The sequence below is a fragment of the Akanthomyces muscarius genome, chromosome 3 (genome assembly GCF_028009165.1).
Source record: "Akanthomyces muscarius strain Ve6 chromosome 3, whole genome shotgun sequence".
Taxonomy (NCBI): Eukaryota; Fungi; Ascomycota; class Sordariomycetes; order Hypocreales; family Cordycipitaceae; genus Akanthomyces; species Akanthomyces muscarius.
In genome coordinates this window covers 4,685,558-4,711,099 of record NC_079243.1, presented here as the reverse complement: position 1 = coordinate 4,711,099, position 25,542 = coordinate 4,685,558, and the positions used below count along the sequence as shown (strand labels likewise).

At 52.3% G+C, this 25,542-nt stretch overlaps 10 protein-coding genes across 11 annotated transcripts; 5 read left to right on the top strand and 5 right to left on the bottom strand.

The window, feature by feature from the left end:
- Nucleotides 1–1,202: 1,202 nt before the first annotated feature.
- On the top strand, nucleotides 1,203–2,943 carry LMH87_002967 (uncharacterized protein; the record flags this gene model as incomplete). 2 transcript variants are annotated; one of them, XM_056194513.1, is made up of 6 exons in its annotated part: nucleotides 1,203–1,416; nucleotides 1,586–2,097; nucleotides 2,354–2,376; nucleotides 2,431–2,479; nucleotides 2,535–2,539; nucleotides 2,820–2,943. In XM_056194513.1, 6 exons carry the CDS (start codon nucleotides 1,203–1,205, stop codon nucleotides 2,941–2,943), a joined length of 927 nt encoding a protein of 308 aa, XP_056051442.1. The 2 variants fall into 2 exon arrangements, with proteins under 2 accessions (XP_056051442.1, XP_056051443.1); XM_056194512.1 differs by lacking the exons at nucleotides 2,535–2,539; nucleotides 2,820–2,943 and adding exons at nucleotides 2,674–2,691; nucleotides 2,767–2,808.
- Nucleotides 2,944–3,284: 341 nt separating this feature from the next.
- Nucleotides 3,285–7,046, top strand: LMH87_002966 (uncharacterized protein; the record flags this gene model as incomplete). Its single annotated transcript, XM_056194511.1, has 5 exons — nucleotides 3,285–4,350; nucleotides 4,417–5,667; nucleotides 6,135–6,248; nucleotides 6,303–6,637; nucleotides 6,702–7,046. The coding sequence occupies 5 exons, from the start codon at nucleotides 3,285–3,287 to the stop codon at nucleotides 7,044–7,046; spliced, it is 3,111 nt and encodes a 1,036-aa protein (XP_056051441.1).
- Nucleotides 7,047–8,128: 1,082 nt separating this feature from the next.
- On the bottom strand, nucleotides 8,129–9,148 carry LMH87_002965 (uncharacterized protein; the record flags this gene model as incomplete). Its single annotated transcript, XM_056194510.1, has 1 exon — nucleotides 8,129–9,148. The coding sequence occupies one exon, from the start codon at nucleotides 9,146–9,148 to the stop codon at nucleotides 8,129–8,131; it is 1,020 nt and encodes a 339-aa protein (XP_056051440.1).
- Nucleotides 9,149–9,367: 219 nt separating this feature from the next.
- LMH87_002964 (uncharacterized protein) lies at nucleotides 9,368–10,924 on the bottom strand (the record flags this gene model as incomplete). Its single annotated transcript, XM_056194509.1, has 2 exons — nucleotides 9,368–10,774; nucleotides 10,832–10,924. The coding sequence occupies 2 exons, from the start codon at nucleotides 10,922–10,924 to the stop codon at nucleotides 9,368–9,370; spliced, it is 1,500 nt and encodes a 499-aa protein (XP_056051439.1).
- Nucleotides 10,925–11,202: 278 nt separating this feature from the next.
- LMH87_002963 (uncharacterized protein) lies at nucleotides 11,203–12,510 on the top strand (the record flags this gene model as incomplete). The annotated part of the gene is made up of 3 exons (XM_056194508.1): nucleotides 11,203–11,305; nucleotides 11,357–12,397; nucleotides 12,449–12,510. 3 exons carry the CDS (start codon nucleotides 11,203–11,205, stop codon nucleotides 12,508–12,510), a joined length of 1,206 nt encoding a protein of 401 aa, XP_056051438.1.
- A 630-nt stretch (nucleotides 12,511–13,140) lies between these two features.
- Nucleotides 13,141–13,767, bottom strand: LMH87_002962 (uncharacterized protein; the record flags this gene model as incomplete). Its single annotated transcript, XM_056194506.1, has 1 exon — nucleotides 13,141–13,767. One exon carries the CDS (start codon nucleotides 13,765–13,767, stop codon nucleotides 13,141–13,143), a length of 627 nt encoding a protein of 208 aa, XP_056051437.1.
- An 870-nt stretch (nucleotides 13,768–14,637) lies between these two features.
- Nucleotides 14,638–16,735, top strand: LMH87_002961 (uncharacterized protein; the record flags this gene model as incomplete). Its single annotated transcript, XM_056194505.1, has 4 exons — nucleotides 14,638–14,774; nucleotides 14,830–14,858; nucleotides 14,915–15,016; nucleotides 15,081–16,735. The coding sequence occupies 4 exons, from the start codon at nucleotides 14,638–14,640 to the stop codon at nucleotides 16,733–16,735; spliced, it is 1,923 nt and encodes a 640-aa protein (XP_056051436.1).
- Nucleotides 16,736–17,065: 330 nt separating this feature from the next.
- LMH87_002960 (uncharacterized protein) lies at nucleotides 17,066–18,730 on the bottom strand (the record flags this gene model as incomplete). The annotated part of the gene is made up of 5 exons (XM_056194504.1): nucleotides 17,066–17,339; nucleotides 17,421–17,624; nucleotides 17,689–18,379; nucleotides 18,430–18,547; nucleotides 18,599–18,730. The coding sequence occupies 5 exons, from the start codon at nucleotides 18,728–18,730 to the stop codon at nucleotides 17,066–17,068; spliced, it is 1,419 nt and encodes a 472-aa protein (XP_056051435.1).
- Nucleotides 18,731–20,168: 1,438 nt separating this feature from the next.
- Nucleotides 20,169–22,049, top strand: LMH87_002959 (uncharacterized protein; the record flags this gene model as incomplete). Its single annotated transcript, XM_056194503.1, has 8 exons — nucleotides 20,169–20,200; nucleotides 20,248–20,624; nucleotides 20,670–20,699; nucleotides 20,775–20,839; nucleotides 20,904–20,979; nucleotides 21,045–21,115; nucleotides 21,179–21,309; nucleotides 21,371–22,049. The coding sequence occupies 8 exons, from the start codon at nucleotides 20,169–20,171 to the stop codon at nucleotides 22,047–22,049; spliced, it is 1,461 nt and encodes a 486-aa protein (XP_056051434.1).
- A 1,777-nt stretch (nucleotides 22,050–23,826) lies between these two features.
- Nucleotides 23,827–24,801, bottom strand: LMH87_002958 (uncharacterized protein; the record flags this gene model as incomplete). The annotated part of the gene is made up of 3 exons (XM_056194502.1): nucleotides 23,827–24,423; nucleotides 24,491–24,568; nucleotides 24,625–24,801. 3 exons carry the CDS (start codon nucleotides 24,799–24,801, stop codon nucleotides 23,827–23,829), a joined length of 852 nt encoding a protein of 283 aa, XP_056051433.1.
- Nucleotides 24,802–25,542: the final 741 nt, after the last annotated feature.

The window sequence follows — 25,542 nt, the reverse complement described above, 5'->3', positions numbered from 1 at the left end:
TGCAGGCGGAAATGTGGAAGGACACAAGTGTGGTCACATCTTTGGCCGAGGAGTTGCAGCAATGGCGCCCGTGTTTCTACTTATTAGCGCCGACGAACAACCTTGCACAGAGCTGGTTGGCTGGTTGGCTTGGTGGCACAGACAGCATACACAAGGACTAAAAGGGTTTTTTTCCTTCCCAGTCTATTTAGCAGGCTCACCGAAGAAAACCCTTGCAAAGGTGTCTGGGTGGAGGAGGAGTGGACTCGCCCAGCCTTGTTGCCCCTGCGCTGGGCTAACTAACGGGTATCAACCGGCGATCGCTAATGGTGGCAGGTTAACTAACGTTAGCGGGAATAATGTCCAACGGAAGGAACGGCTAACAAAAAGTTCGTACCCTGGAATCGCTCGTCGCTCGCTCGCCGAGTATCGTTGCGACACGAAATCTTGCCCACCGCTGTTACTCGAGATACGACGGAGAAGAGCCCGCTGTATGCAGCTTTCTCGAGTTTGTATTTCTTCAAGTCTTCAACGTGTCAACCCCCGCCCCAGAAAAGAAAAGAACTGTCACCAAAGCGGAGATGGGCTGACCCCTTTTACGATTCAATCGAAGGATGCGCCTGAGACAGCAAATAACATGAGACTGAATGCAAACATTCTCACTGGGTAGTTCATCATCTTCTCTAAAATTAGAATGTTCGCGCGCGGTTGCAATGCCAACCAACGTAAAGATCAATGCCGCTAGGCTGAAAATAAAATACAGTAAAACTAAAAAGCCACTCAGTCCACAGGAGACGAGGCAGCCCACGTGCACATTGCTGCTGGAGGTAGATTCCATTAGTAGGAAATGGGTAAAGCAGGCCAATGTTGTTTAAAAAAAACTTTTATGTGAAAGTGTTGGTCTGACCGCCTCAACACAAGAAAGTAGTACTTTTTTGCAACTTCATCCACCAACCCCTGCAGCCTTGTTGGGCTGGTCTTTCCCAAATGAGGCCTGCATCCTTCAAGTACTAACCCGGGCGACCAGTCTCCCCTCCTTTGCAGAAGGCCTTCTCATTGCTCTTGTAGTCAGTGGCTCTTCAGCAGATTTTTTACCTTCATACAAGTGATCAGCTTCAGACTCCTGGATCTTGTCGATCCGCCTTCCTCGGCCCTCTGTTTCGTCAATGCTATTTTCCCGACAGACTGGGCAAGCTGTCTGTTTCAGGGATCAGATCTGAAGTATGCAGAAATTCCTGCAGTTGGCGTTGCACTTGGTGACTCTCGCCAAGATCATATCGGGCGAGTTCACCAACCCCGGGAAGCAAGGAGAGACTCTGATTCTCGGGCAGTCTTTGCGCATTACGTATCGGGGCATCGATTATCAAAATTATACCATTGCATTGTGGCAGCAGTCACCTACTGGAGGGTCAGCATCGTTAGGCCCAGCTATTTTTCGTATGTCGATCTCTCGCTTATGGTCCCGTTACTACTTCCTCTTTGTCATACATCTGCCTGCGAGCAAGACGCTTTTGGAAATAAGAAAGAAGGCAGAACAAAGCATCGAGATGTAGGGTAAAAAGAGGATTCCTTTTATGCTAACGACGCACTTTCTCTCTGCTACTAGAGACGACAGATAGCCGATCTAATAGCTTCGACTGGGTTGTGCAGGTCTACAACTTCGACCTCACTTACTCCAACAACTTCTTCTTCTGGCTTTTTCAAGGCGACTACTCAAACCAGGGCCACCCAAAAGACGCCAAGAATATGGTGTCAGGTTACTTTTTCATTTCTTACGCAGAAACTTCAGCTTCGACATCCTCCTCCTCCTCAGCCAGCGCGACCACGACTGCAACGTCCATCAGCGCCACCACTCCCGCCATCAGTCAACCATCCTCGAGTTCGACGCCACCAAGTAGCCAGGGTCTATCAACTGGTGCCAAGGCTGGAATTGCGGTCAGCGCCGCCGCCGGTGGTCTTGCTATCGTTGGCGCTGTTGTGTTTTTTACACGGTACAGATCGCAAAAGAACACGGAGCTTCAACAAGCAATTGCAATCGGCGGCGGTAGCCAGTTCTTCCCAACGCCGTATACATCTCCGCTACCCCCGGGCGCTGAAATGTACTACAAGTCTCACGGCGTACAGTCGGGGCCCCCACCTGGTGCCATGCCGCACGCTTATGCGTCAGGTACCTAGCGAGACGCCTATATCCGGCCGATCAATCGAGAGCCAGCCGAGCTGTGATTATATAAGAGACATAGACAATACCTAGAAGGGAGCTCCACGACTTAATTCGAGGTTATGTGGTGGATTTTTGAAAGGCTCTTCCGGGTGAACATATCGGTGACTTCCCCATCAACTTTACTGTGTCATGTTCTTATTGGGTATTGAACAGAGGGAAATGTACGAGCAAGTAGAGTAAGGTAATTGCACAAGCATTGCGCGGTTTTGCTCTGGCTTACTGTTACGTAGTCGTCGTAAATTGCGGCTCGAAGTTGTCTTTAGACAATGCCGAATTGCGGTTCGCAAAGTGGTGGAAGGAGTAATAAGCTAGCATGCTTCCTAACTATGACCAGCAACGGTAAGATGACCGCGTGCGCATCATTCTGCAGTAACATCAAAGGCCTGCCACGTGCGCGACCCTGCTGTCTACTGTTCTGCGTGCAAGGAAGGTTGTCAAATAGTTACCGCCAGCCGTCGAGGCTCAATGTTTAGGCCCGCGGAACATTGCAAGTTGGTTCTGGCTATCTCGCGCTGTCCCTTCATCGACAGCGACTGAAACAGTGATTTTGACACCTAGGCATCTAGGCTGGCACATTTGTCAACAACTTTACGGATGCACTATGCTGAATTAAGAATAGGTACACGGCCTCCCGGCGACCATGTGGCGTTCCGAGTCTGCCGAACCCGAGTCGCCCCGCCGACAAGCGTTGGCTCGAATTTCTCTTCTTCAAAATATGCGCTCTTGCTGTTTATAGCTATTGAGTGGTTTTTCCATGTTCAAGTCCACGTCACCCATCTGCAACAATGACTGCAATTTCGTCGCCGTGGCTGTTTAACAGGGATTTACGACTGCTCCTCGTCTCTTTGCAGGAATTGCTCTGACTCATCCGGCCACTGGGGTGCACAGCCTCCCTAGTGACTGCTGAAAATTGACTGGCCGATACGCTAAGTTGTCCGTCGAATAGACGCGACCGTCGCCATCCACTGAGTGCCACCAATCTCAATTGCGGCTTAAATTCCACATCGTCTTCTTCTGCTGTTGGCAGCAAACGCGACACTTTTCCTTCTCAAAAATCGCTGCATTTCCCAGCGCGCCTACCGCAATGGCCACGCTCGTCAAAGTGTCGCAAGGCTTCTACATGGCCTCGACGCTCGCTGCGCTTGGCTACACCTTCTCTAGCTTCGTCGCCCACTACGCGCAAGAAAATGCTTCTTTCAATACATTGCCGAGGAACATTGTGCGTCTGGCCGCAGTTGGCATCTTACTAGCGACGCTCGCCGCTGAAGCGGTGCTGCTGAGCAAGCATACCCCGATGGCTCCCGCGTTTACGGAGCACATGCTCAGCCTCGTCTACTTCTTCGTGGCCTGGACTCTGGCATGCCTGAGGAGGAGACTTCTTGTCGTCGATTTGTTTTCTTTGTCACTATTCACCGTTGTACTTGGTGGCCTGTCATCAGTGACCGAGGCTGTCTCCGGGAGAAGCACGGATCGCTTCAAAATACTCCACGCCGTGCGTTTTATCGTGGCTCTAATACTCCTCGTGGACAGTGCAACCCGACTACGCAAGAAGACGAAGCCTGGCCATAAGCTCGATGATGAAGCACAGCCTCTGCTTGCAGATGGCGCTTCGTCGCACAGTTCCTTCGAGTCGCACACTTTGGGTGCCGCCTCCCCGATTAATAATGACAGGGACAAAAATAGCGATACCACATCTATCGCTAGCGATGAATCTGAGGACGATTTTGACTCTGCAGCTAGTCGACTACGTAAAAGTGGAAGCTGGATCGAGTACCTCCGCAACTTCAAAGTATTCTTGCCGAGCCTCATTCCCCGCAATGATGTCAAGGTGCAGGCGTGCCTGGTCGTCTGCATACTTAACGTCTTTGTAGGGAGAGCTCTTACTATTGCCGTTCCACAGCAACTGGGTAAGCTGGCAGATGAGCTTGTCGCGGGCGAACTTCCTGTCAAGGCTCTGCTCGTTTACTACCTGCTAACCCTGCTCAACGGCGATTCTGGCATCTTCTGCGTGGAGAAGTTGACCAAGATCCCGGTGCAGCAGTATTCGTACAAGAAGCTGTCAAACGCAGCCTTTAGCCATGTGATGAGCCTTGAGATGAACTTTCATGACAGTCAAGACTCCGCCGAGGTCATGAAGGCTGTCGAGCAAGGTGAGGCCCTCACCAATATCCTCGACACGGCCATTCTCGAGATGATGCCCACCGTGCTAGACACAGGCAGCGCCTTTATTGTCCTGTACGCCAAATTCAACGCCGCTGTTGCCGTCACCATGGTTACCGCAGCCGTTCTCTTCCTCAGCACCGAAATCGTCACCTCGAGCTGGAACATTGACAATCGCCGCCGCGTCACCAAAGCCGAGCGTCAACAGGCTCGCGCTATGCACCAAGCCGTGCAGGGCTGGCGAACCGTGTCGGCCTTCAACATGTTTGCCCACGAGCAAGGCCGCTACGGTGACGCCGTCACTGCAAACAATCGCGCCAAGTTCAACTGGGGCGTTCGTGATGCTTACATTGAGGCCATTCTTGGCGTCATCATGCCCACTACTTTCCTCTGCCTTTCACTTATCCTCGCCCGCGAGATTTATGCTGGCCGTGCTTCGCCAGGCGACTTTGTCTTTCTTGTTCAGTACTGGGATATGCTCCTGTGGCCGCTGAAATTCCTGTCGCAGGAGTACCGCTACCTCATGAAGGATCTCATCGACGCTGAGCGCCTACTCGCGCTGCTCAACACGGAGCCCAAAATCACAGACGAGCCGGATGCCAAACCGCTGGGTCTCGTTAAAGGCGCCGTCAACTTTGAGCATGTCGAATTTGCCTATGACACCCGCAAGGAAGCCCTCCACGACATCAACATTACTGCCGCACCGGGAGAGACGATTGCCCTCGTCGGTGCTACCGGTGCGGGAAAGTCGACCATCACCAAGCTGCTGATGCGCTACTATGACATCACGGGCGGCTGCATTACGATCGATGGAACCAACATTCGCTCCGTGACGCAGGGATCTCTACGCGACGTCATCGGTCTCGTGCCCCAAGATCCGCTACTCTTCAACGCCACCATCATGGAGAACCTACGATACGCACGCCTGTCAGCCACCGACGAGCAAGTTTACGATGCTTGCCGCTCCGCCGCCATCCACGAGCATATCCTGTCCTTCCCTGACGGTTACGCGACCAAAGTCGGTGAGTCAGGTACCCGATTGTCGGGCGGCGAGCTACAACGCATCGCGATCGCGCGCGTTTTCCTCAAGGATCCGCCCATCCTCATCCTTGACGAGGCCACGAGCGCAGTGGACACCAACACCGAGGCATCGATCCAACTGGGGCTCGGAAGGGTGACTGAAAAGCGCACAACATTTGTCGTCGCGCATCGCCTATCGACTGTCGTGCGCGCGAACAAGATCCTTGTGCTGGATGCCGGCCAAATCATCGAGAGTGGCACTCATCAGGAGCTACTGCGACTCAAGGGTCGGTACTACTCGCTCTGGGCTAATCAACGCGGAGGCATGCTGGAGGCTGAAAGACCAGAGACGATGACAGAGGAATAATTATCTATTCAGCGAGGAAGAGATACTCAGCGACCAAGGTTAAATGAAGTCTAAAGTTTCAAAAAGTATTTAGCAAATTACCTTTTCAAACAGCCTAGGGCATTGGCAAGCAGTACGTCCGAACACTAGTATTCTTTTTGATGCATCTGCTCGCTAGCGGCCTGTAATCCATTGCGCCCAGCCTATGCAGCACGCAGTTCCTCCAAGGCTGCACTTCTGCCATACAAAAGCACTGCTCTAGTCCCTTTGTCACGAATATATGTGACGATTTCTCAATTCCTCATCGGCTGAGCGAGACTGGCCTACCACTCTTCAAAGATGTGTCGTTCCGGGCGATCGTCTACCCAGCAGCAGGAATCTGCGTAGAGCGCACAGCTGATCCGCTAGAGAACCACGACGATAACCCAGACATCCCATTCACACTGAAGCGGAAACAAAAATACATCAGCCAAGTGATAGAGGGCCACGCTGCGCTTCATGATATAGGCGTGGTACATGCTGGTAGGTTCCACGATATCCTGTCAATTCTTAAATTATTGCTAAATTGATTCTTAGATCTTCATCCTGACAACTTCACTTTTGCGCCCCCTGGTGAAGCGCACATGACGCGACTTCTCGCTACGCCTCCCCTGGAGCATGATGTGCGTCTCAGGGACGGAAGCATGCCGCCCCCATGGATGCCCCATCGAGTTTCTGAGCCAGAGGACATTGGCTTTACTACAAGTCATGTGAAAATTATCGACTTTGGGTACTCTTTCATAGCCAAGGCCGGTGCTGTCTACACAAAAGAGGACTTTCCCAAAGGGACCCCGCCTCCGCCTGAGCTTCTGCGTGGAGACAAAGTAACAGATCAGCCATTCAAGGCCGATAGCTGGTATCTTGGACAAGTGGCATGTTATTTCATATACTTTGAAGCTTCTCCAGCACGCACTTTGGAACTAACGACGTTGCTAGATATACTTTATCCTGACAAATGGGCCAAACATTTTCCGGCGCCCAATTGGGTGCAACGACGAGGGACTGCTCGATGAGTATAAAGTAGTCCTCGATGAGGTACGAACTGGCCAGGACGAAGGACTCAACCAGCTTCCCCAGGAATTAAGGGATTTATATGTGCCGCTCATTCTCCTGCTTCTTGATGTGGATCCAGAGAAGAGGCCCACGGCTCAGCAGCTGCGTAAGGATGAGCGCCTGCTGACGGTCGCTCACGATGCTACTGCTGAGAGGACGACTAGCGAAGCAGTACAAGCTATCGGGATAGACGAGGATAGAACTTTCAACTTGGGCTTACTTGCCTGATCATCAGTGTTCATAGTTGAACGACAACACGCAGCTCTAAAATTTCATATATGCATAAGCTCCCTGATTTAAATCTGCAAAACAAAGAAAGCACAAGACAACTAATGATCAATTCCTTGTCTAGTCTGACTCCAATGTTTCCAAATCTTGGGCCTCTTCTCAGTAAAGCCTCGTAAAGGAGGTATCGGTCTATAGACCGACACTCCTTGCATCGCAGCGTCATGGTAGCGGACAAGAGCCCGATATGCATCCAACTCGGCTTGGGTATCTTTTTGGAAGTAGTTGTGACCGTCCTCCTGTCCTTTCAACCACAGGAGGTCCCTGTGATCGGTGTTGAACTGTTTGCGCAGCGCGGCGCTGCGCGTCAACGCGTCCACTGCCGCGCCCGCCAGGGCTGCGAGGCCCTTGTGCTTGGTGGGAGTGCTCGTGGATTTGTCTCGCTATGACATGTTATCCGCGCGAGCAGCTACCTTGTAAGCATTGGCGGCCGCGCCACTGGCCTCGTCGGCGCTCTTGTAGGCGAGGTACTGTTTGTAGATTGGTGCACTTTTCCTGTACTGGAGTCTATCGTCGACGTCGTCACAGTAATCGTGCCTTATCTGTTGCCTGGTTTTCCCCCCAGGACTGAGTTCATTGTGATGCATTGTAGAAAAATATGGAGAGTGTCAGATGGAATTGGTGGTAATATGATTTGTAGCTAGAGGTGAGGTGAGATGTACTGGGAGGGAATGGCTCTTTATATGGATATTCTGGAATTAGGTGGCAGTACGTCGTAATCAGTCCATTCATATGCAATATTTGTTGAAGTTGTTAGACTTTGGCGTTCGAGTGTTGAATGTTCCAAGTAACGGCATTGTCCTCGGATACTCAGCTCCCTTGTAGCTTTTGTCACGTTTTGTCCTCATAACCTCAAACAATGCTTGCAATGGTAGCGACCAGCGCCTTTGAGGACCAACATTGCTTCAACAAAAGAATCATCATGTAATTCGTGAAAAGAGAAGCCGTTATACAGCATTCCATGCCACTCGAGTGGCATCTTCTAATGTACAGTGTCGTGATCTCATGCAGTAAAGGAATTGGCTTTATGCCGCCTTTCTTCCTCGTTTCCTAACCTTGAGCAGTTTTTCAACCTCGCTTTGTCCACGCACTCTCAAGGTCAGTTCTTTCATCATGTCACCCCAGCGCACCTGGCCACCACACGATGGACACGAGCATGTCCGGGGAATCAAGGCCTCGGTGTTTCCCTCGGCCACGAGCGCGCGCTTACTCCAGCAATCCAGATGGCCCATGGCCACGCAGTCACCATTCGGACACATGGCATGCAGCCCCTCTCCCGATGCCATCTCCTCATCGCAATGCACGCAGCGGCCCTCCTTCTCAAACGCCACCACGTCCTGCGCCTTTTGCACGTACTCCTTGAGGGGCGTGTAGTCTAGCGGCAGTGCGTGAATCCCCGCCTGCTCGTCGTGCGCCCCCAGTATCCCCGTCGTCTCGTCCACGAAGTCGGTGAGCACGCGCAGGCCCGGCCGTGCGGGGGCCTCGGCCGTCTTGATCCACGCTGTCCACGCCTTGTGCGCCTCAGAGGCAAAGAAGTGCAGCGTCAGTGGCCAGCGCGCAAAGCTGGCCACGCCAGTCAGAAGGTGGATGTTGGAGACGACGGAGCGCATGCTGAGCGGCGGGCGGCGCGGGCGCCCGTTGCGCTTGGTCTGCGTCGAGACGGCGAGGCGCGCGTCGTCGGGGATGTGCAGCGACAGGTGCGGGTTGGCGAGCGCCCACTCAAACTTTAGCGCGGCGATGGAGCTCGGGAAGCCGGAGACGAGAGCGACCATTTCCCACGGCCGCAACTTGTCGCGCGAGGTGCGCGCGGCGCCGCCCTTGGTCTCGCCGTTGTGCTGCTTGAGCCGTCGCGGCGGGTTCGGCGTCGAGCCAATGTAGAGAGAGGCATGGCGGACCGTCGATCGCAGGATATATACTGTGTACAGTGCCGGAAGTGGCTTGTGCAAGCTCGCCATCGCTATCGTCGAATCATCTGCGCAGTGATGGGTGTGAGGATAAAGTTGGATGGTAAGAAAGGAACGCGTGATGCCAGCAGTGGAGATCATCGCTTTACGCGACTAGTCAGCCCAGGCCACTCAAGCACGCCGTGCGCCTTTGATTCTAGGTCAATTGTCGCGCTGAAAACTACTTCATCACGAGAAAAATTGCTAGTCAGAGTGGCTTCGGGGCAATGCATCATGCTGAAGTAAAATACATTATCAGTAGTTTTCCTTTGCGCCATTATGACTCCTTGACCTGACCACTATGTTTTCTATACAAGAATATTACAGCAAGCCCTGCTTCTGCAAATCATAATACACCTTTTCGGGCATGACATTGCCCTCGCCATCTTCCATCTGCACGACACTCCCTTCGTCGACCTTAGCCTTCTTTTCCGTCTTTTGGATCTTCTCCCACAACCTCAGTGCCTCATCAATGCCAGTAATGTCTCGAAACAGGGCAGTATTGGTGATGCCGAGACACTTGAGGCCGTAAATGTGGCGTGCCTCGTTAAAGTGCTTGTCGAATGAGCGTCGTCCCATGTATACATAATTGCCGCAGATCTCGCACGTCAGCTCTACGCCCAGGCCGTGCAAACGGTACAGCCAGTAGGGGATGGGCTTGCCGTCCCAGCCTGGCGGCAGCTTCAACGGATTGTAAATCTTGTCGTCTTCGTCGTTTTCATCATCTTCACCGTCGCCAGCATGTTGGCGCTGATGCTCGGTAGAGTTGAAAAGATTCTCTAATTCTTGTTGGCGCTCACGCTCCGTCATGCCCTGCTTGCGCTCCACGTTGACCCTTGTGTCGCCACGTTCGGTAGTCATAGCACTGGCAAGACGCTTCACGCGGTCTTCGCGCTGGGCAATAGCGCGCTCCTTGAGTCGCAAAGCCGACACTGTGCTTGCGCCAGCAGAGTCGCCGGCAGACTCATTTTGCCTCGCCTGCCTTTGCTCTGCAGCCTTGATATGCTTTCGGCCCTTCAAATGATTTTGATACACGTTTTGGTTTTTGAACTCTTTTTCGCAGTCGGCACACCATACAGCGTCAGGAGTACTAAGGTTGTCAGCACTGCGGTTCGCTGGGGTACTGCTTTGCCACCCTTCCACCTCGTCCTTTTGCCACTGTGCATCAAATTCCTCGTCAAACGAGGAGAGGATCTTGTCAACGTCCTCCAGAGGTCGCGTTCGGCGCATGAAGCCTTCCAAATAATCGGCCAGACCACCGACGTAGCTAAAGTACTGGTCAGTCATCTTGTCGGCTCGCTTCAATCCTCCTTGGCCAGGCGTAAAGTGGTCAAAGATTTCGAGAAATTGTAAATAGTTGGCTCGCTTGACATTGGGCAGGTTGAGGTACGCATCGTATGTCGAGTTCAGGTCAAAGAAGCGGCCGTAGGCCTCCTCACCACTGAAAATATTGTCGACGATAGAGGGCATGTCAATGTCGTCCGGTCGAGACCTGTATCGCTGCTCCGAGTTTTCTGCCTGTTCGTTTGGGTACCGCGCATGATGCGATCGTATATCCTCAACTTGTTTGTAGAATTGTTCGTAAGGGTCCCCGCTACCGATTTGCTGAATTTCCTTCGCGCGGCTGCCATTTTCGTCCTTGTAGATGCCTAGCAAGGCTTTCGATTGTGATTGGATTTGGTCGAGGAGCTGCGCAACTTCATGGTCTCGGTTTAATCGATCGCGAATCTGAAATATTTATGATTAGCAAATGCGAAGACTGGGTTCTATGCCCCTCATACTTACGTGCTTTGGTTCGTCGCGTACGCGATCGGCGATGGCTTGTTCGAGGCGCTCGAGATCCTCTTGAATGTACCGCTGCTCCTCCAGAATGAACATTGTGGCGATGCGAGAGAGTTCCTCGGGTTTCGAAAGCACCGACTCCAATGATTATCGCGACAGGTCGGAATCTTCGCACTTGCCGGGAATTAGTGATCTGATGAAAGACTATGAGGCCGTCGCAGGTTTGCGACAAAGTTGGCGGCGAAGCTGGCCCGCCGAAGTATTTCCGACCCGCAAAAAAAAAGTAGGCAGCGCCATCGCCTTCCGCTGATCATGCGACAGCTGCCAGCTCCATTTCATCACAAACAAAGCTTCAAGTCCCAGTAATCGCAATCATGGCGGACGTTGGAATTGATCGCAATGCGGATGAGAAGATGGAGTTCTCGACCTCCAAGGAGGTCACGGTCCATCCCACTTTCGAGTCCATGTCGCTGAAGGGTATGTGCTGTAGTGACATGTTCGCGACGCCCTACTAACTGAAATCTCTAGAAAATCTTCTTCGCGGCATCTATGCCTACGGTTACGAATCGCCTTCTGCCGTTCAATCGCGAGCCATCGTCCAGGTTTGCAAGGGACGCGACACAATTGCCCAGGCCCAGTCTGGTACGGGTAAAACTGCCACTTTCTCTATCAGTATGCTACAGGTTATCGACACCGCCGTTCGCGAGTCGCAGGCCCTTGTACTGTCGCCCACGAGAGAACTTGCGACACAGATCCAGTCCGTTGTCATGGCTTTGGGTGACTACATGAACGTCCAGTGTCATGCCTGTATTGGCGGCACCAACGTTGGGGAGGATATTCGCAAGCTCGACTACGGCCAGCACATTGTTTCTGGCACCCCTGGCCGGGTCGCTGATATGATTCGCAGACGCCACCTGCGCACGCGCCACATCAAGATGCTGGTACTCGATGAAGCTGATGAACTTCTTAACAAGGGGTTCAGAGAGCAAATCTACGACGTATACCGCCATCTTCCTCCCGCTACTCAGGTCGTTGTTGTCAGCGCTACGCTGCCTTACGACGTACTGGACATGACCACCAAGTTTATGACCGACCCCGTCCGAATCCTGGTCAAGCGTGATGAGTTGACTCTGGAGGGCCTGAAGCAGTACTTTATTGCTGTGGAAAAGGAGGACTGGAAGTTCGATACACTGTGTGATCTTTACGATACACTTACCATTACACAGGCCGTCATCTTCTGCAACACTCGTCGCAAGGTTGACTGGCTGACGGACAAGATGCGCGAGGCCAACTTCACAGTCAGCAGCATGCACGGTGAAATGCCCCAGAAAGAGCGTGACAGCATTATGCAGGATTTCCGTCAGGGCAACAGCCGTGTTCTGATTTCTACCGATGTCTGGGCTCGTGGTATTGATGTCCAACAAGTTAGCTTGGTCATCAACTACGATTTGCCTAGCAATCGTGAAAACTACATCCATCGTATTGGTCGTAGTGGTCGTTTCGGTCGCAAGGGTGTCGCCATCAACTTTGTTACCACGGATGATGTCCGCATTCTTCGCGATATCGAGTGTAAGTAGTCGCGGCGGCCGCGAAAACAATGTATGCTAACAAATATGACAGTGTACTACTCGACACAGATTGACGAGATGCCAATGAATGTTGCTGATCTCATTGGAGCTTAAGCCCGCTGCCAGGGCACAAGCAAACCAAGCTAATGGGACACTCCCGAAATGCGGCTTCGGCCACGCCACAAGGCCAAAAGGACACATGTGTGAAGGAAATGGGCCAGTTGTAATAGCAGGTGAGCAAAAACATGCCCACCAAGACTTCAATCAGAGACTGACACCAACAATGACAGATTGTATCTTTTAATATACCTTTGTTTTATAACGCACAGGTGCAGCACTAAGGCCATCGTCGATTGATAGCGTCGAACAAAGCATATGGCTGTCTCTGCCGTCCAAGATCGAGCAACCCGTTAACGATCCGAGCCCGAGCCAAGCAATCAACCATATCAGTCCAACCTCGGCAGCAAATGAAGAGGGACAGTCCACAGCATGTCACAGGGGTGGATATGTTTCCGCACAGGTAGTTATTCTTGCAACATGACAGATTGCTTTCACTTGTGTCGCGAGTCTGTAACTAACAAGGAGCAATTCGCTCACGGAGGGCAGAACCCAGGGAACCTAGTTGGGGGCTCATCCTCTAAGGCTACAGTACTTTAGAAATTCCACCATATATCCCTGCTTTTTCTAGTATTTTTCCTGATCTTTACATTCGCCAGTTATGATATGCGTGTATGAGGAACGTTTTTACTTTGGCAAGCAGTGGCCATTGTTTACCCTCGCACAGCAAGCAGCAAGCTCCGTCGCTCCGTGGCCTGGCCCAAGTGTGCACTCAAGCACCAGCTCGATATCTGCGCACCCCGAGCGAAGCGGCTCATTATGTGTTTCCCTGTAAAAAACACCAATAGTTCCGGTCTCGTCTCTGCAGGCATAGAATTGCGAATCGACGTCGCGCTTCAGAGCCAATATGGGCGTCGAGTTATGGAAGCTGATGCCCAGCTGCGAAATCGCTTCTTCTCCGCACTCGAGTTTCAGGACTTTGTTCTCGTTTTCGGCTTCCTCAAGCGTCAGGATTCTCTGCTTTCCTTCGTGCGCAGACAGAATTACTCCAGACTCGACATTGACGAAAAACGTCTGGCTGGCAGTGTCGTCGCTAGCGAGAGTGGCGACCTGGTTGCAGTCGCTTTGGCCGGAGGTCGCCAGTATGCAATTCTCAATCTGCCCCCCCAGAGTCGTGTTTCCTGCGGTCGAGTGCGACCGCAATCGAAAGTTGGATGATGTGCTGGGTAAGCCGCTGGGAATGACTAGCTGGCCACGGACAAGCCGACCCAGCGCGCACAGTAACAAGAGTGGCAGGTAATTCTTTTTTCCCATTCTGTGGAAATCCAGGTTCTTGATGGTGTGTGAAGGGGAGTAATCTGCTTGGCATGCGAAGCGTTAGAGATGGATGGTACCACTGGAATGTGGCCAAAGTAGCAAACACCCACGCTGCCGAGTCGCGCGCTGAAACTACCCTACAGCGTGATTTGATGAAATTGAAATGCCACCAGCGTTCAGCAGCCATCGTGCTTAGAATTATGTACGGTTTCCGACCGACCGACTGAAGATAGTTTTCACTGCAGTGCTGCGCAGAGGCCAGTTAGTTATTTGGCTCCAGAGATGCAGGCCTGCCAACTTCCTTGCCTTTCGTACTTTGTAACAAAATGAGGACGAATCGCTTAGACGCCGACTTTTATGATCTCGGAAGGATTAGCTACGAGGTATGCGAAACACATCTGCCCTCAACGCCTCCCAAATAGGCAACTATGCATTTGAAGAGTGGGCATCTGTTAGTTCAGCGACGGCTCCCGCTTCAGTTCCCGAGATTTGGATGACGGGAAACGGGTAAGAATATCCTGGTAATGGTCCTCGTAGCCTTGGATGTAATATCTACGAGGTGATAAGTACGCATTCCTACATCGGCATAGTTGTTGGCAAGCCATTGGCTGTCGCATCCCACCAGCTTGTGGGAGGCCGCTGTGATGTTACAGAGCTCTCTCGATTAGTGGCGTCGCAAGTGTCACGAAGCTAAGATTGTCCGTCTCCACCGCCTCCGCGGCCTCCGCCTGACCGTTGATTTACTAGCTCGAAGAAAGAGGGATAAATCTGCCATTAGCACATCGTCAAACGACCAGAAAGCTTGGACGGTCGGCATCGTCGTTATGCTACTTTGTGAGTCTATAGTGGGAAGCAGTAATCGACAGAATGGATTCCGAAGAAGGACGCCTCGACCAAGGCGATGAGCCCGAACCCGACGGGGACGCTGAGGCCGAGGCATGCCTGCATGAGTATTCGGCACAAGCTCCCGATCGCACCACCTCAGTATATGTGAATATTCACAGGTAAATAATTACTCGAATCACCGCGATGTCTCATGCTCAAGATCAACTTCTGTAGGGTGCGACGTCTCGTGCTCGCAAGTATAGGTACATTGAGCTATATCTCGGTTGCAGCCAGGGGTGGACAACTAATTACGCACCAGATGACCCTTACACCATGGAGCACTTCCGCCAGCCCAACCTCAACGCCCTCATTGTTCGGCCACTTGTCGACCGGCTCTATGACAGCAGGGACAACTCTATAGGTACCGACGCTGCCCGCCCACGCTTGGGTGCCGTTCTACGCTGAACGCTGACCCCATCGTTTAGTGTACTGCCTGCTCGCGAACCGTGTCCATTTTCTGCGAGAGCAAGCCGGGCTTCGCAACCAGAGCGTTAATGCTGCTCGAGCTGCCCTGTGCGAGCTTGTCGCGAGCCGCATCCTGCGCCGCTACCACGAGGACAACCCCGACGACACGGGCCTGTTGCTCCTCGCTCATGTCCTGGTGGAGGGCTACGATCCCTTCCAGGGAGCGCCGCAAGATGTCGAGGCGGAATGGAGGCACGTGCAGTGGCCGATCCAGGAGCGTCCCGGCCACGAGCGCCAGTTTACCGCGCTGGAGCTGGCCATCATCTCAGAGAGCAAATCGCTCATTGGCACCGCGGCGTGCCAGCGCCTCGTCGATGCCATCCACAAGGGGCAGGTGACCTACACGCCGCTCTCGTTTGTCGATGTTTTGCCGGACCACTACAAGCATCTGCCAATCTCCATCTACAACCCGCGGCATTCGCGTCTTCTCAACCACTACCGACTGATTGTGCCGCGCGTGCGCACAATCATTGAGTTTGTGCAGATCATCCTGCTCCTCGTCTTGTATATCCTCACCATGCTTGATCGCCATACCCGAAATAGTTGGTGGGAGATAATGTTCTCCATATACACTGCTGGTTGGGTGCTGCAAGAATTTGCCGCCATTTTGGAGCATGGCTGGGAAGTGCACGCACAGAGCCTGTGGTCGTTCCTCGACATTAGCTTCGTTGCGATATATGTCGCGTACTTCCTCACACGAATATACGACATTTTTATCGGCAAGATTGCGGATGGCTATGGTTTGCACATTCTCTGCCTCGCCGCGCCGATTCTCCTCACTCGCGTGGCGTTCAACATCATGCCCAACAACATTGTCTTCATCTCACTGCACGCAATGATGAAGGATTTCACAGTCTTGACGTTTCTCGCATTTTGGTGCTTCACTGGATTTCTTTTGGCGCTCATGTGGCTCATTACAGCAGAGCAGATTGAGACGGGCGACACGCCGAGCTGGGCAACTGTGTGCAAGTGGCTGCTCTGGATCTGGTTTGGTCTCGACGGAACGGGCATTGGCGAGTCAACGCAGTTCCACATCGTGTTCGGTCCTGCATTGATGATTGGCTTTGCATTTCTGGGCAACACGCTCTTCCTCACGATTCTGGTTGCCATACTGACGAATACATTTTCACGAATCATTGCCAATGAAGGCGCCGAGATTCGCTTCCGACGCACCGTTCTAACTTTTGAGAGCGTCAAGAGCGACTCCATATTCGCCTATCCTCCGCCTTTTAACATTGCCGCCATGATCCTGCTGCTGCCTCTCAAGCTGTTTGTTAGCGGTCGGACGTTCCACACCATCAATGTGTTTCTCATTCGGGCGCTAAACGCTCCTGTGCTTATCCTCATCACGCTGCTCGAACGGCGGAGCTGGAAATCTGCAAACAGACCAAGGAGGACAAAGAAGCCGTCGTGGCTCAGTTGGCAATTCGCAGGATTTTTTCCCCACGGCGATATTCCCGCCGTCTTCAATGCAGAGCCGCCGGCCGACTTGGTCTCCAAAATTGATCAGCTCGACCCGCTCGAGGAAGTACCCGTCCTGGAGGATGATGTGATTGCCAGTTCCCGGCGGGAGTTGACGCAGGCTAGGCTGCGACGCTCCACGATGGCGCATTGAGAGTTGTGACGAGTTCTCGACATTTGACTCAATGGCTCTTGACGGAAAGTGTCAAAACTGACGGACTGCATGTCATTGTGGACACTGTTGGCCATGTAGAGAGAAGAGCAGCGCTCTGAAGCGTAGTTTCATGACCATTATCATATTATCATTATGTAAATATATTACAATTTGTTCAGTTACGCTCCCCATGGCACACTTCCATTCATGGCGTCTGTATTCCTCGAAGCTGTTGTTATCGTCTGTATCTGTTGCAATTTGACCAGTCGGGCGTTGTGCAAAACGCTGCTTTTATGTCGGCCGTAATTGTTAAAGTTGTTCTGCCGAGGCTCATGGCACCTTGCTTCTCCCGTTGTCGGGCTTCCTCGTCGCCCGCAACGGTCCCTCCGCATCATGCCAACCCTCCGAACTCTGGGTTGCGTAGAACGATCCGCTCGTATTGGATGAGTTGTAATAATTGTACAAAGAGGGCTCCGGATATTTTGGAGCCGTTGGTAAAGGCTTCCGCTCCGGAGTGAGACAGGGTTTCGGCAGAGTCGCTTCCTCATCCTCAAGTAGCCGCGAGGCTCGTGTATCCAAGGAGGAGACACGATTTAAAGATATTCTATGTAAAGAGTTGAGTCAGTTCTCGTTTCATAAAAAGGATCCTAGTCGCAGGTAAAGATTCCTGCCGTGCGCAACGTACGGGGGATTGCCCAATTCGGACCCAAACACTCGTGGCGCCATACGGATGAGAATGAGTCGCATTGACGGTAAGCAAGTGCAGAGAAAGCCGACGTTGATCTCAACCGTAGACCACCATATAATATCCCACTGATCCCGTGTTGGATTCGATGTTGAAGCATAGCTCCGAACCGACGCTAGACGGAGGCAAGATATAACGGTGAAGCTAGGGAGAATAATTGTAAGCAAGCATGCTAGAGGCTTGCTCCATCTTGGAAAAGTCTGCCTACCTGGTACCAGCCACGAACATCAATGAAGCTCCGAGCTTCTTCTTCCAGTGCAGGTTCATCTTGTGCAGCTGACTCAAAGGAATAGCCAGCAAGCAAAGGTCTGACGCAACGCTAAATGCACTGTTTACCCAACCAGCTGCATTAGTATTGATGCAGTGTCCTGAAAATGTATCGTCATGCATGTGGTTAAATTTATCCCATTGGTAGCTGATCGGCAGGCATTGAAAGACGATGCCTATGCTGAAAGCTGTGGTGCTGGCGACGTGAAAAATGATGAGTCCCCAGAGCAAGGCGCGTATGCCGCGCCCGAAGAAAATGTTGAGGTAGAAGAAAGCCATGGTCAACTTCAAAAGGAGCATCAACGTAACGTAGATTATCTGTTCGACGTAAAAGAATCGCTGAAAGGCAACCAAGGTGGATCGGTCCAGACCCCAGACGTCGGTTCCTATCCCGTGGTTTGTGATGCCTAGTTTCTCGAGAGGAACACCGGCAATGCCGATGACAGCCGCAGCTATCAATGTCCATTCCTCCGTAGAAAGATGTGCTCGACCAATAGAAAAGTGCTTGTACGATAGTCGCAACGTGGCAACTAGCACCGTGATTGGTGTTATAGCAATAGTTAAGGTTGTGAGCTCGCCTCTGTGGTTGCGAATCGGTGTCTGGCATGTCGCTTCGGTTAGGTTCCTGGTAACTGTTGGTGAGGTTAGATACGTTGTCATCCACAGATAATCGCGATCGTACATATAGCCTCTGGTATTGCGCATGCGTTCAAAACGCAGTAGTCGATGGCCATCTTAGTCACCGACTCGCACAGGCACGCGAGGTCAAATGTGGCACATTGTTGCTGCAGACATGGCATCTTTTCTGGTTAGCTACTTGTAATGCGACTTGCCTGCCTGCATCTACTTACTGCGCAATGAGGCAATTCATTTTCCATATATTCTGCGCGACCAAGCAAGATCGAAGAAGGCGAAATAGGTGGCACCGAAGCGACCCCAGGAAAACCTTGGGCACTGGCGATGGCCACGGCGCCAGCCATCATGTCAGTCGTGAGGCGGGAAGCCCGTGCTAACAGTCAGGAACAGAAAGGTAAAGCCAGTGTATTTCAAGACGTGTGCGGGTAAAATGAGCCTCAATGCCTCGAAAAAGATGATCTGATCTAATAGTCCAAGCAACATAAAACGCGGGTGGTCCAAAGGTAGAAATACCCAGCTTCATTTACCAGCATCACTTTGGAGCATGGGGTTTGACCAGCTGGGAATTGATTTACATGACCCGCTATCCCAGCAGATGTAATCATGGAATTACAAACGATACACGAGTATGCAGTTACATCTGCCAGTGGCTGCATTTCCCCTTGAGCAGGGTTGCTCCGGTATGCGCCAGGAGACATGCCTGCCAAGGGAGAGTCGACAGGGGTCACCAGACGACGTTGACCCTGCCTCAGCTTCTGCGCAAGCGACTGCAACCTCAGCCTGGCCTCAGCGTCAAGCCACCGGAGAAATAGCCTTTTTTTTTCATTACTCAAGGCAACGAGACTGTCGCCGACTCACTACCAGTTGAGCAGGCGGCACAAGACTAGGCTGCTCTACGGACGTAAAAGATGGCCCTACACAAATGCTTAACTCGCAGCTAACAATCTATGTGAATCACTAATCCAGCCCAACCAGCACGAGAAATGGGGCCTCGACAAAAGGCAAAAGAAAGCAGCACGGCACTCTCCTTCTCTGGCACTGAGCGGGACCTAGGACCTTGGCACGTCCGCGGAGCCACTGTTACCCATGATCGCCGTGGGGACCCGGGAACCCGGGAATGCTCCCGTAATCTGGCTAAAAGACATCTCCGAAACTTACTCAATGCAGCGAGCTCGACTGCAGTCGCTGAAGACGTGCCAAGGTCGCTGTACAAGAGGGCGCACCTGTGTGTCTAGGAAAAAGTCTGTAATAAGCCACCGTGCGAGTCGTCGTTTTGCGGTGGCCCGAGCCACCGCTAAAATGTTCAGGGACCAGGGCACTAGGAATTGTTCTAGATAAACTGGGTAGAGCAGGATTCGAATGGGGGCCAGGAACGGCTTCCCCGTTAATGGCAGCTGGCACCATAACGTTGGTGCTGGGAAGACCCCTGTTGCTGTGCTAGTTAGCTTGCTGGCACGGACAGCAAGGTACCAGTAGTCGCAAGTATGGAATAACTTTACTGGAAGCTAGGTCAGTCTCAACCGTCCCCCGTTGCCCGTTGCCGAGTGCCACTAAGTTACCGAAAAGAGCCCATGTTCCTGGCTTGCGACAGTTGTCGCCCTAACCTTTTCGTCAAAACTTCATGCTCACCCATCATGTCTCGCCGTCCGATTTTCGGGACCTAAAAAGGAGCCGTCCTCGTTCAGACTAGGCTTTTTAGCTTTCTGTCATGCTGACACTTGACAGGCTATCGAGTTGCAGCCTTGCCCACTAAGAAGCTATAGCCTATGGGTCTTTAGGCAGGCTATGAACGAGCTACTGCGGGACAAGGGTTTCTGGTTGGTGAACTGCACACTAACTAAAAGCACGTGTAACTAATCTATAGTGTACTTTTTGGTGACTCTTCGTCACACACTGCTGGGCTCATATTTTCCCCGCCCACTCAAACTACACTCGGCCGGCGCAATCCTCCCCTGTGCCAAATGGCGAAATCGAACAGCCGCAACCCGGGCGGGACGCCGCCCGTCGGTGCCGTCGAGGACAGCAAGCGAGTCAAGCGATGGGCGCCGCGAGCCAAGACAGGCTGCGTGACCTGCCGCCGTCGCAAGGTCCGATGCGACGAGGCGAAGCCCATATGTGGCAACTGCGTGGCCACGCGACGGTACTGCGGCGGCCCGTACTATCAGGACTCGGCGCAGGCGACTGAGATAATCAAAACGATGGCGGTCGTGATCCCGCGTCTGCGAGAGACTGCACCCAAGAGTGTGCGGCCGACGAACCACCGAGGTTGGGAGATTCCACCGGAAGGATGGGACGTTGTAGAGGCGTTCGAGTATCGTAGGTTGCAACGCACGCGCCTTTTACGACATCTCTACTAACAACAGGCCCTTTTTCGGTTTCGCACGTATACAGTCGGTCTATATGCGATACCACATAGCACCGAAATGGATGTCATGGCTCTTCGGCCGGCAAAATGTGTACCGCTGGCAGCCTATCCCGGCTCTGTCAATTCAGACTCGTTTCTTGCGCGCGTCATTGCAGATCGAATTGTATGGGTGTCGTGCTGTCAACGTACTGCGCTCAGCCCTAGCACGCTACATGGAACTCGAGACTTATGGTACAAGTTTTACAACTTAATTCAGAAGCACTTGCGGCAAGTCAACTACGATCTGACGCACGTAGAGGGTAATTTTCTAGAATATCTACTGAAGAAGCGACTATTTGAGAGAATATGCGATCTGATGGAGGCCGAGGCATGTTGATCTGCTCCCGCATCAAGCTGCACTTGGTCGACAATGAAACTAATTGTTCGATAGCACATCTTATGCTTGGACGGCTGGCGCGCCCACTTTGATGGGTACTTTGCACTACTGATCATGTTTGGGATTCCGAAAAATATACCAAAGGATAACCCGGTCTTTGTCGACATGCTCCGATCCATGACCGTGTAAGTGCCTGGACGAGACTGAAATGTATGCTGATGAGCTGACTCGCGCATTCTTTGACAGAAACGCAATTGTTGGCAACAGCGTGTGCAGAGTCGACAAGCAATTGCGTAAAATATACGAATTTGACGACACCGAACTTGTCAACCTTTTTGGGGAGACGTGCTTCGTGCCCTTCCCCTGCCCGAAAGCCATATTTGCCGAGATCGCGGCCATCAACCGCCTTAGACTTATAGCCTCGACATGCAAGATTAGCGCTATTTTGCCGGAGGCCAACGCCATCTTTGGGCGGATCAACTCTTTCGATCCTGAAACCTGGAAGGACACGGCCGATTTCGAAATACCAGACACCCCGGAAGTGGTTTTGGTCGCCAAGATATTCCAGCTCGCGGTCAGCTTATACGGCATACTGGCACTGGGGCTGGAACATGCCGACGCAAGCGCGCCCAATTGGCCTGACAAGATTACAACCACTGCCGAGATGATTATGCTTATGCAAAAGACGCTGAAGTCGCCAAAGTGTGTAGCCGTCATGACCTGGCCTTCAGCCGTCGCAGGCGTCGCGGTCGCCGATGGCCCAGATGCGAGCCGGAACCTTATTCTCGACATCCTAGTTCGGATCGATTCCGATGTGCTGGCGTATGGTATAGCGGCGCATACGATTGAGCGACTCCAAACATTCTGGCTTACAAAGAAGACGGGCTGGGAAGATTGCTGGAACGACTTCTACCTCCTGTGGTAACGGACAGTTTCCTTGCAAACTGACAATATCTATTCAACCCTTCGAAGGCAATATCTGGAAACAAGAGTCTCGGGCTTCATTCGTCTGTCATTAGCCCTTGCTAGCGCTCGTCACGCTGAGTAGGTACCTGCGCTAGGTACATGCGCATAGATGTAGGGAACCAGCGAGTCCAGACCCTGGGACCGTTGCTTCGTGTGCGCACGGACTTTGGCCCCGGCCGTCAAGCAAAGGTTCCCCGACGAGATGTCTTGGATTTGCACCTGTATGGTCGTCGATTGAGCACATCAGCCAGCCGATAAATTGAAATCACAAGGGTGACGTCTTGGATGACCCCATCGCACGCGGTTCAGAGTCGATAGACAAGTTGCGACGCACACCAAGCCAATTCGAGTAGGTCTAACAGCTAGCGACTTGAAGATGCAAGTCAACGCCACCACATCCTCTCGGCAAAGCGCCCTTCTGGTGAAGCGAGGTCTGGGGCTGTTCTAGTCACATCTCACTGGCGCAGTCAGTGTTGACTTGAAGTAATACGATGAGGCCATATAGCCTATTAACACGTCGCCGAGTCGCTCGTCGGCTATATTGCTCGGTGTCCAAGCCTCGTCGTGCCTCAGAAGACTCGTTAAAGTATAATAGATCTAGCACGATTTATACATCACATCTACTACATATTCCCAAACCTGTCGAGGTAATGGCTCTCTGAAATCGAAGTCGGCGGTACAAATTCCCGACGGTAGAGACGAAAAGGTAAATCGCGACCGTGCGTCTCGCGATCAGGCCATGGACAGCTAGTTCGTTCGTCACTAGCATATGCAATTCGGGGATTTGCAAGTGCCCATGCCGCAGCCTACAGCGCAATGTGACGCAGCAGACCTGCCGACAGGCACCTGTAGGCTGCATGTGGACGCAGGGGGTCTTGTCTGGTTTCCGTGAATAGCGCGAAGCTGCTGCCCTTCACCAGGCTTCCAAGTTGCATGCCCTGCCTCCCCTCCCTCCCCACTTCGCGAGAGAGGACAAGGGATGTGCACAGGGGTTTAACTGCCGCTGTTTCCCTAACGTGCACTAAAGAAATAAAGTTTTGGTTTTGAGCAGACTAGATGACTAGCTTGTTGCCACAAGGAACATGTTTAGAGCCTCGACGACGCAACGGCCATCCCACAGGCGAGGGGCTGTTTTTGAACCAACAATTCACCATTCCAGTCACGAAAGAGCAATCGGTCCCGGGATATATGCTAACTGCCGATGTGAAGAGGAGACTGAGAGCGACCATCGGATTGACATCTCGCACCCGCTTGCGCACACCCCGGCCCGGCCCCTGAACGATCGTGACAGCCGTACTTGGTTCCGCCAATCAAATGGTCGACAATTTATGCAAAGATAGGAGCTCCTGTTAAGCTGCATGGTGTTTGTCGATCGCAGAGACTGGGAGGTAGGACACCAAATTTTTCTTTTTTTTTTCTTTTGGCATTGTGCAAGCTTTACGCAGGGCCTATTATGCCTGTACCAGACCTGATAAGCGGTCGCATGAAGTGCCATGTTTCCACGAGATGTGAGCTTTCTGAAGCGTAGAGTTGCTTGAAATAGTGTTTTGGTACTCTCCTAGAGCTTGTGGTTGTACCGTTACTTTAAAAAGAATTGTTCTGCACTCTAGTAAATGCACAGCGCAGATAGAGGCAGAGCAGAGCGACGAAGTGCTATGAGACCCGGTTGAGCCGTGGACGCGGTGTCATTCGCCTTATACAATGAATCCTAAAGAGCCGCTATTCGACGCTGCTATCTAATTTCTTTGGAACTGCATGATATTGCGCAGCGTGCCGAGCCCATCAAAACTAATTTCAACAACGTCGCGGTCCTTGAGAAACTTCCTGGGCTCCATGAACAGTCCAACACCTGAGGGCGTACCCGTCATGATCAACGTGCCCCTTTTCAGCGTCGTGCCCTGCGACGCAAACGCAATGAGCTGTCTGACGGACCAGATCATGTCCGCCGTCGTGGATGCCTGCCTCTGCTCGCCATTCACCGTGGTCACCAGCGCCAGCGCCTGGGGGTCGGCCACAACCTTGGGAGAGGCGATGATGGGCCCTATAGGCGCAAACCCGTCAAAGGACTTGCAAAAGGAAAACTGGCCGCCCGACACGCTCGCCGGCATCTGAAAGTTGCGCGCCGACACGTCGTTGGAGTTGCAGTAGCCGAAGACGTAGTCCAGCGCGTCCTCTTCGGACACGTCTTTGGCATCGCGGCCGATGATGACGCCGAGCTCGCCCTCGTAGTCCAGCTGCGACTGGGCAATGGGATGGATCATGATCGCCTCGTCGGGCCCTGCCAGAGCAGACGGCGGCTTGGCGAACATGACGGGATTCTCGGCAATGGCGAGCTGGGACGAGTTAGACATGAATGTTTCTTGTGGAGCAAAATCTTGGATCCGGCTCAACAGCACTTACGTTTGCTTCTTCAGCATGTTTTTTGTAGTTGAGGCCAATACAGATGAAATAGTGCACAGCAGGCAGCGGAGACAGAACCTGTGCGGCAGCGGTTAGACTCGCGATGTGATATGTTCGAAACTTCATATTCGTACCTTTTTTATAGTAGCTGTCCGCGTGGTCTTTGAAAAGCCATTTTCGAGATTGCCGTCCAGAACGTTGACCGTCGCACCAGCCAGATTGGACACGGCCGAGGCATCCGTGACGTCTCCATACAGGGTAGTGCCATCGTCGGATTCGAATCGAACCAGACGCTCGAAAGTATGTTCCATCTTGGCGGCGAGTCAGCCGTTTGAGTCTGCGTATTGATGCTGTCGATATACAAGACGCGAATGTTTGTTTATAGCCACCGCGATATCGGACGGCGCCTTCTGAGTGACGCTGTCTACAAGCTCCACTTGGTGCTCGAGAGGGGTAGCGAGGCCGTTGTAGAGAGTCGCACCCTAGGATGAGGATATATCTACTAGCTGCCACTTGTATTGAGGCGGGTGTTTCAAAAATCTTAAAAAATCCCCAATAGGGTTTTTCAAGCTTAATTCTCTGTCGGCTAAGGTGTTGATGGGTGCTGGCGGGTATGCGTCACTGTCCACTGCTCGTCGGTTTAACCCACGTGTAATGCATGTAGAAGAGATATTCTCACACTTAGTGCCTCTTTTTCTTCTCTAAAGCGATGGACTTCTTGACGCTTGAAAATTTGTATAGGAACCCTTTCAGTATTTGCCTCTGTCACAGGTCCGTACTGACTGATCCTCAATCCTCAGTCACAGCTTACCATTGCACTCCGTTTTAGGTAGGGACATCAGCTCGAAACTTTGCAGACCTCAACGAGACTGCTATGCAGCCAGTTACAGTCACAGAAATCGCCATGTTGCTTTTCGTCTTGAGTCTTATACCTCAAGTTTTCATACCTCTGTTGAATTCTCCTTCGTTTGCTGCTTATCAACTGGTCACTCAAACGTCGCCCAACTTTTCACCCAGTTCAAGTCTCTGACCATCCTAAATTCTTAATAATC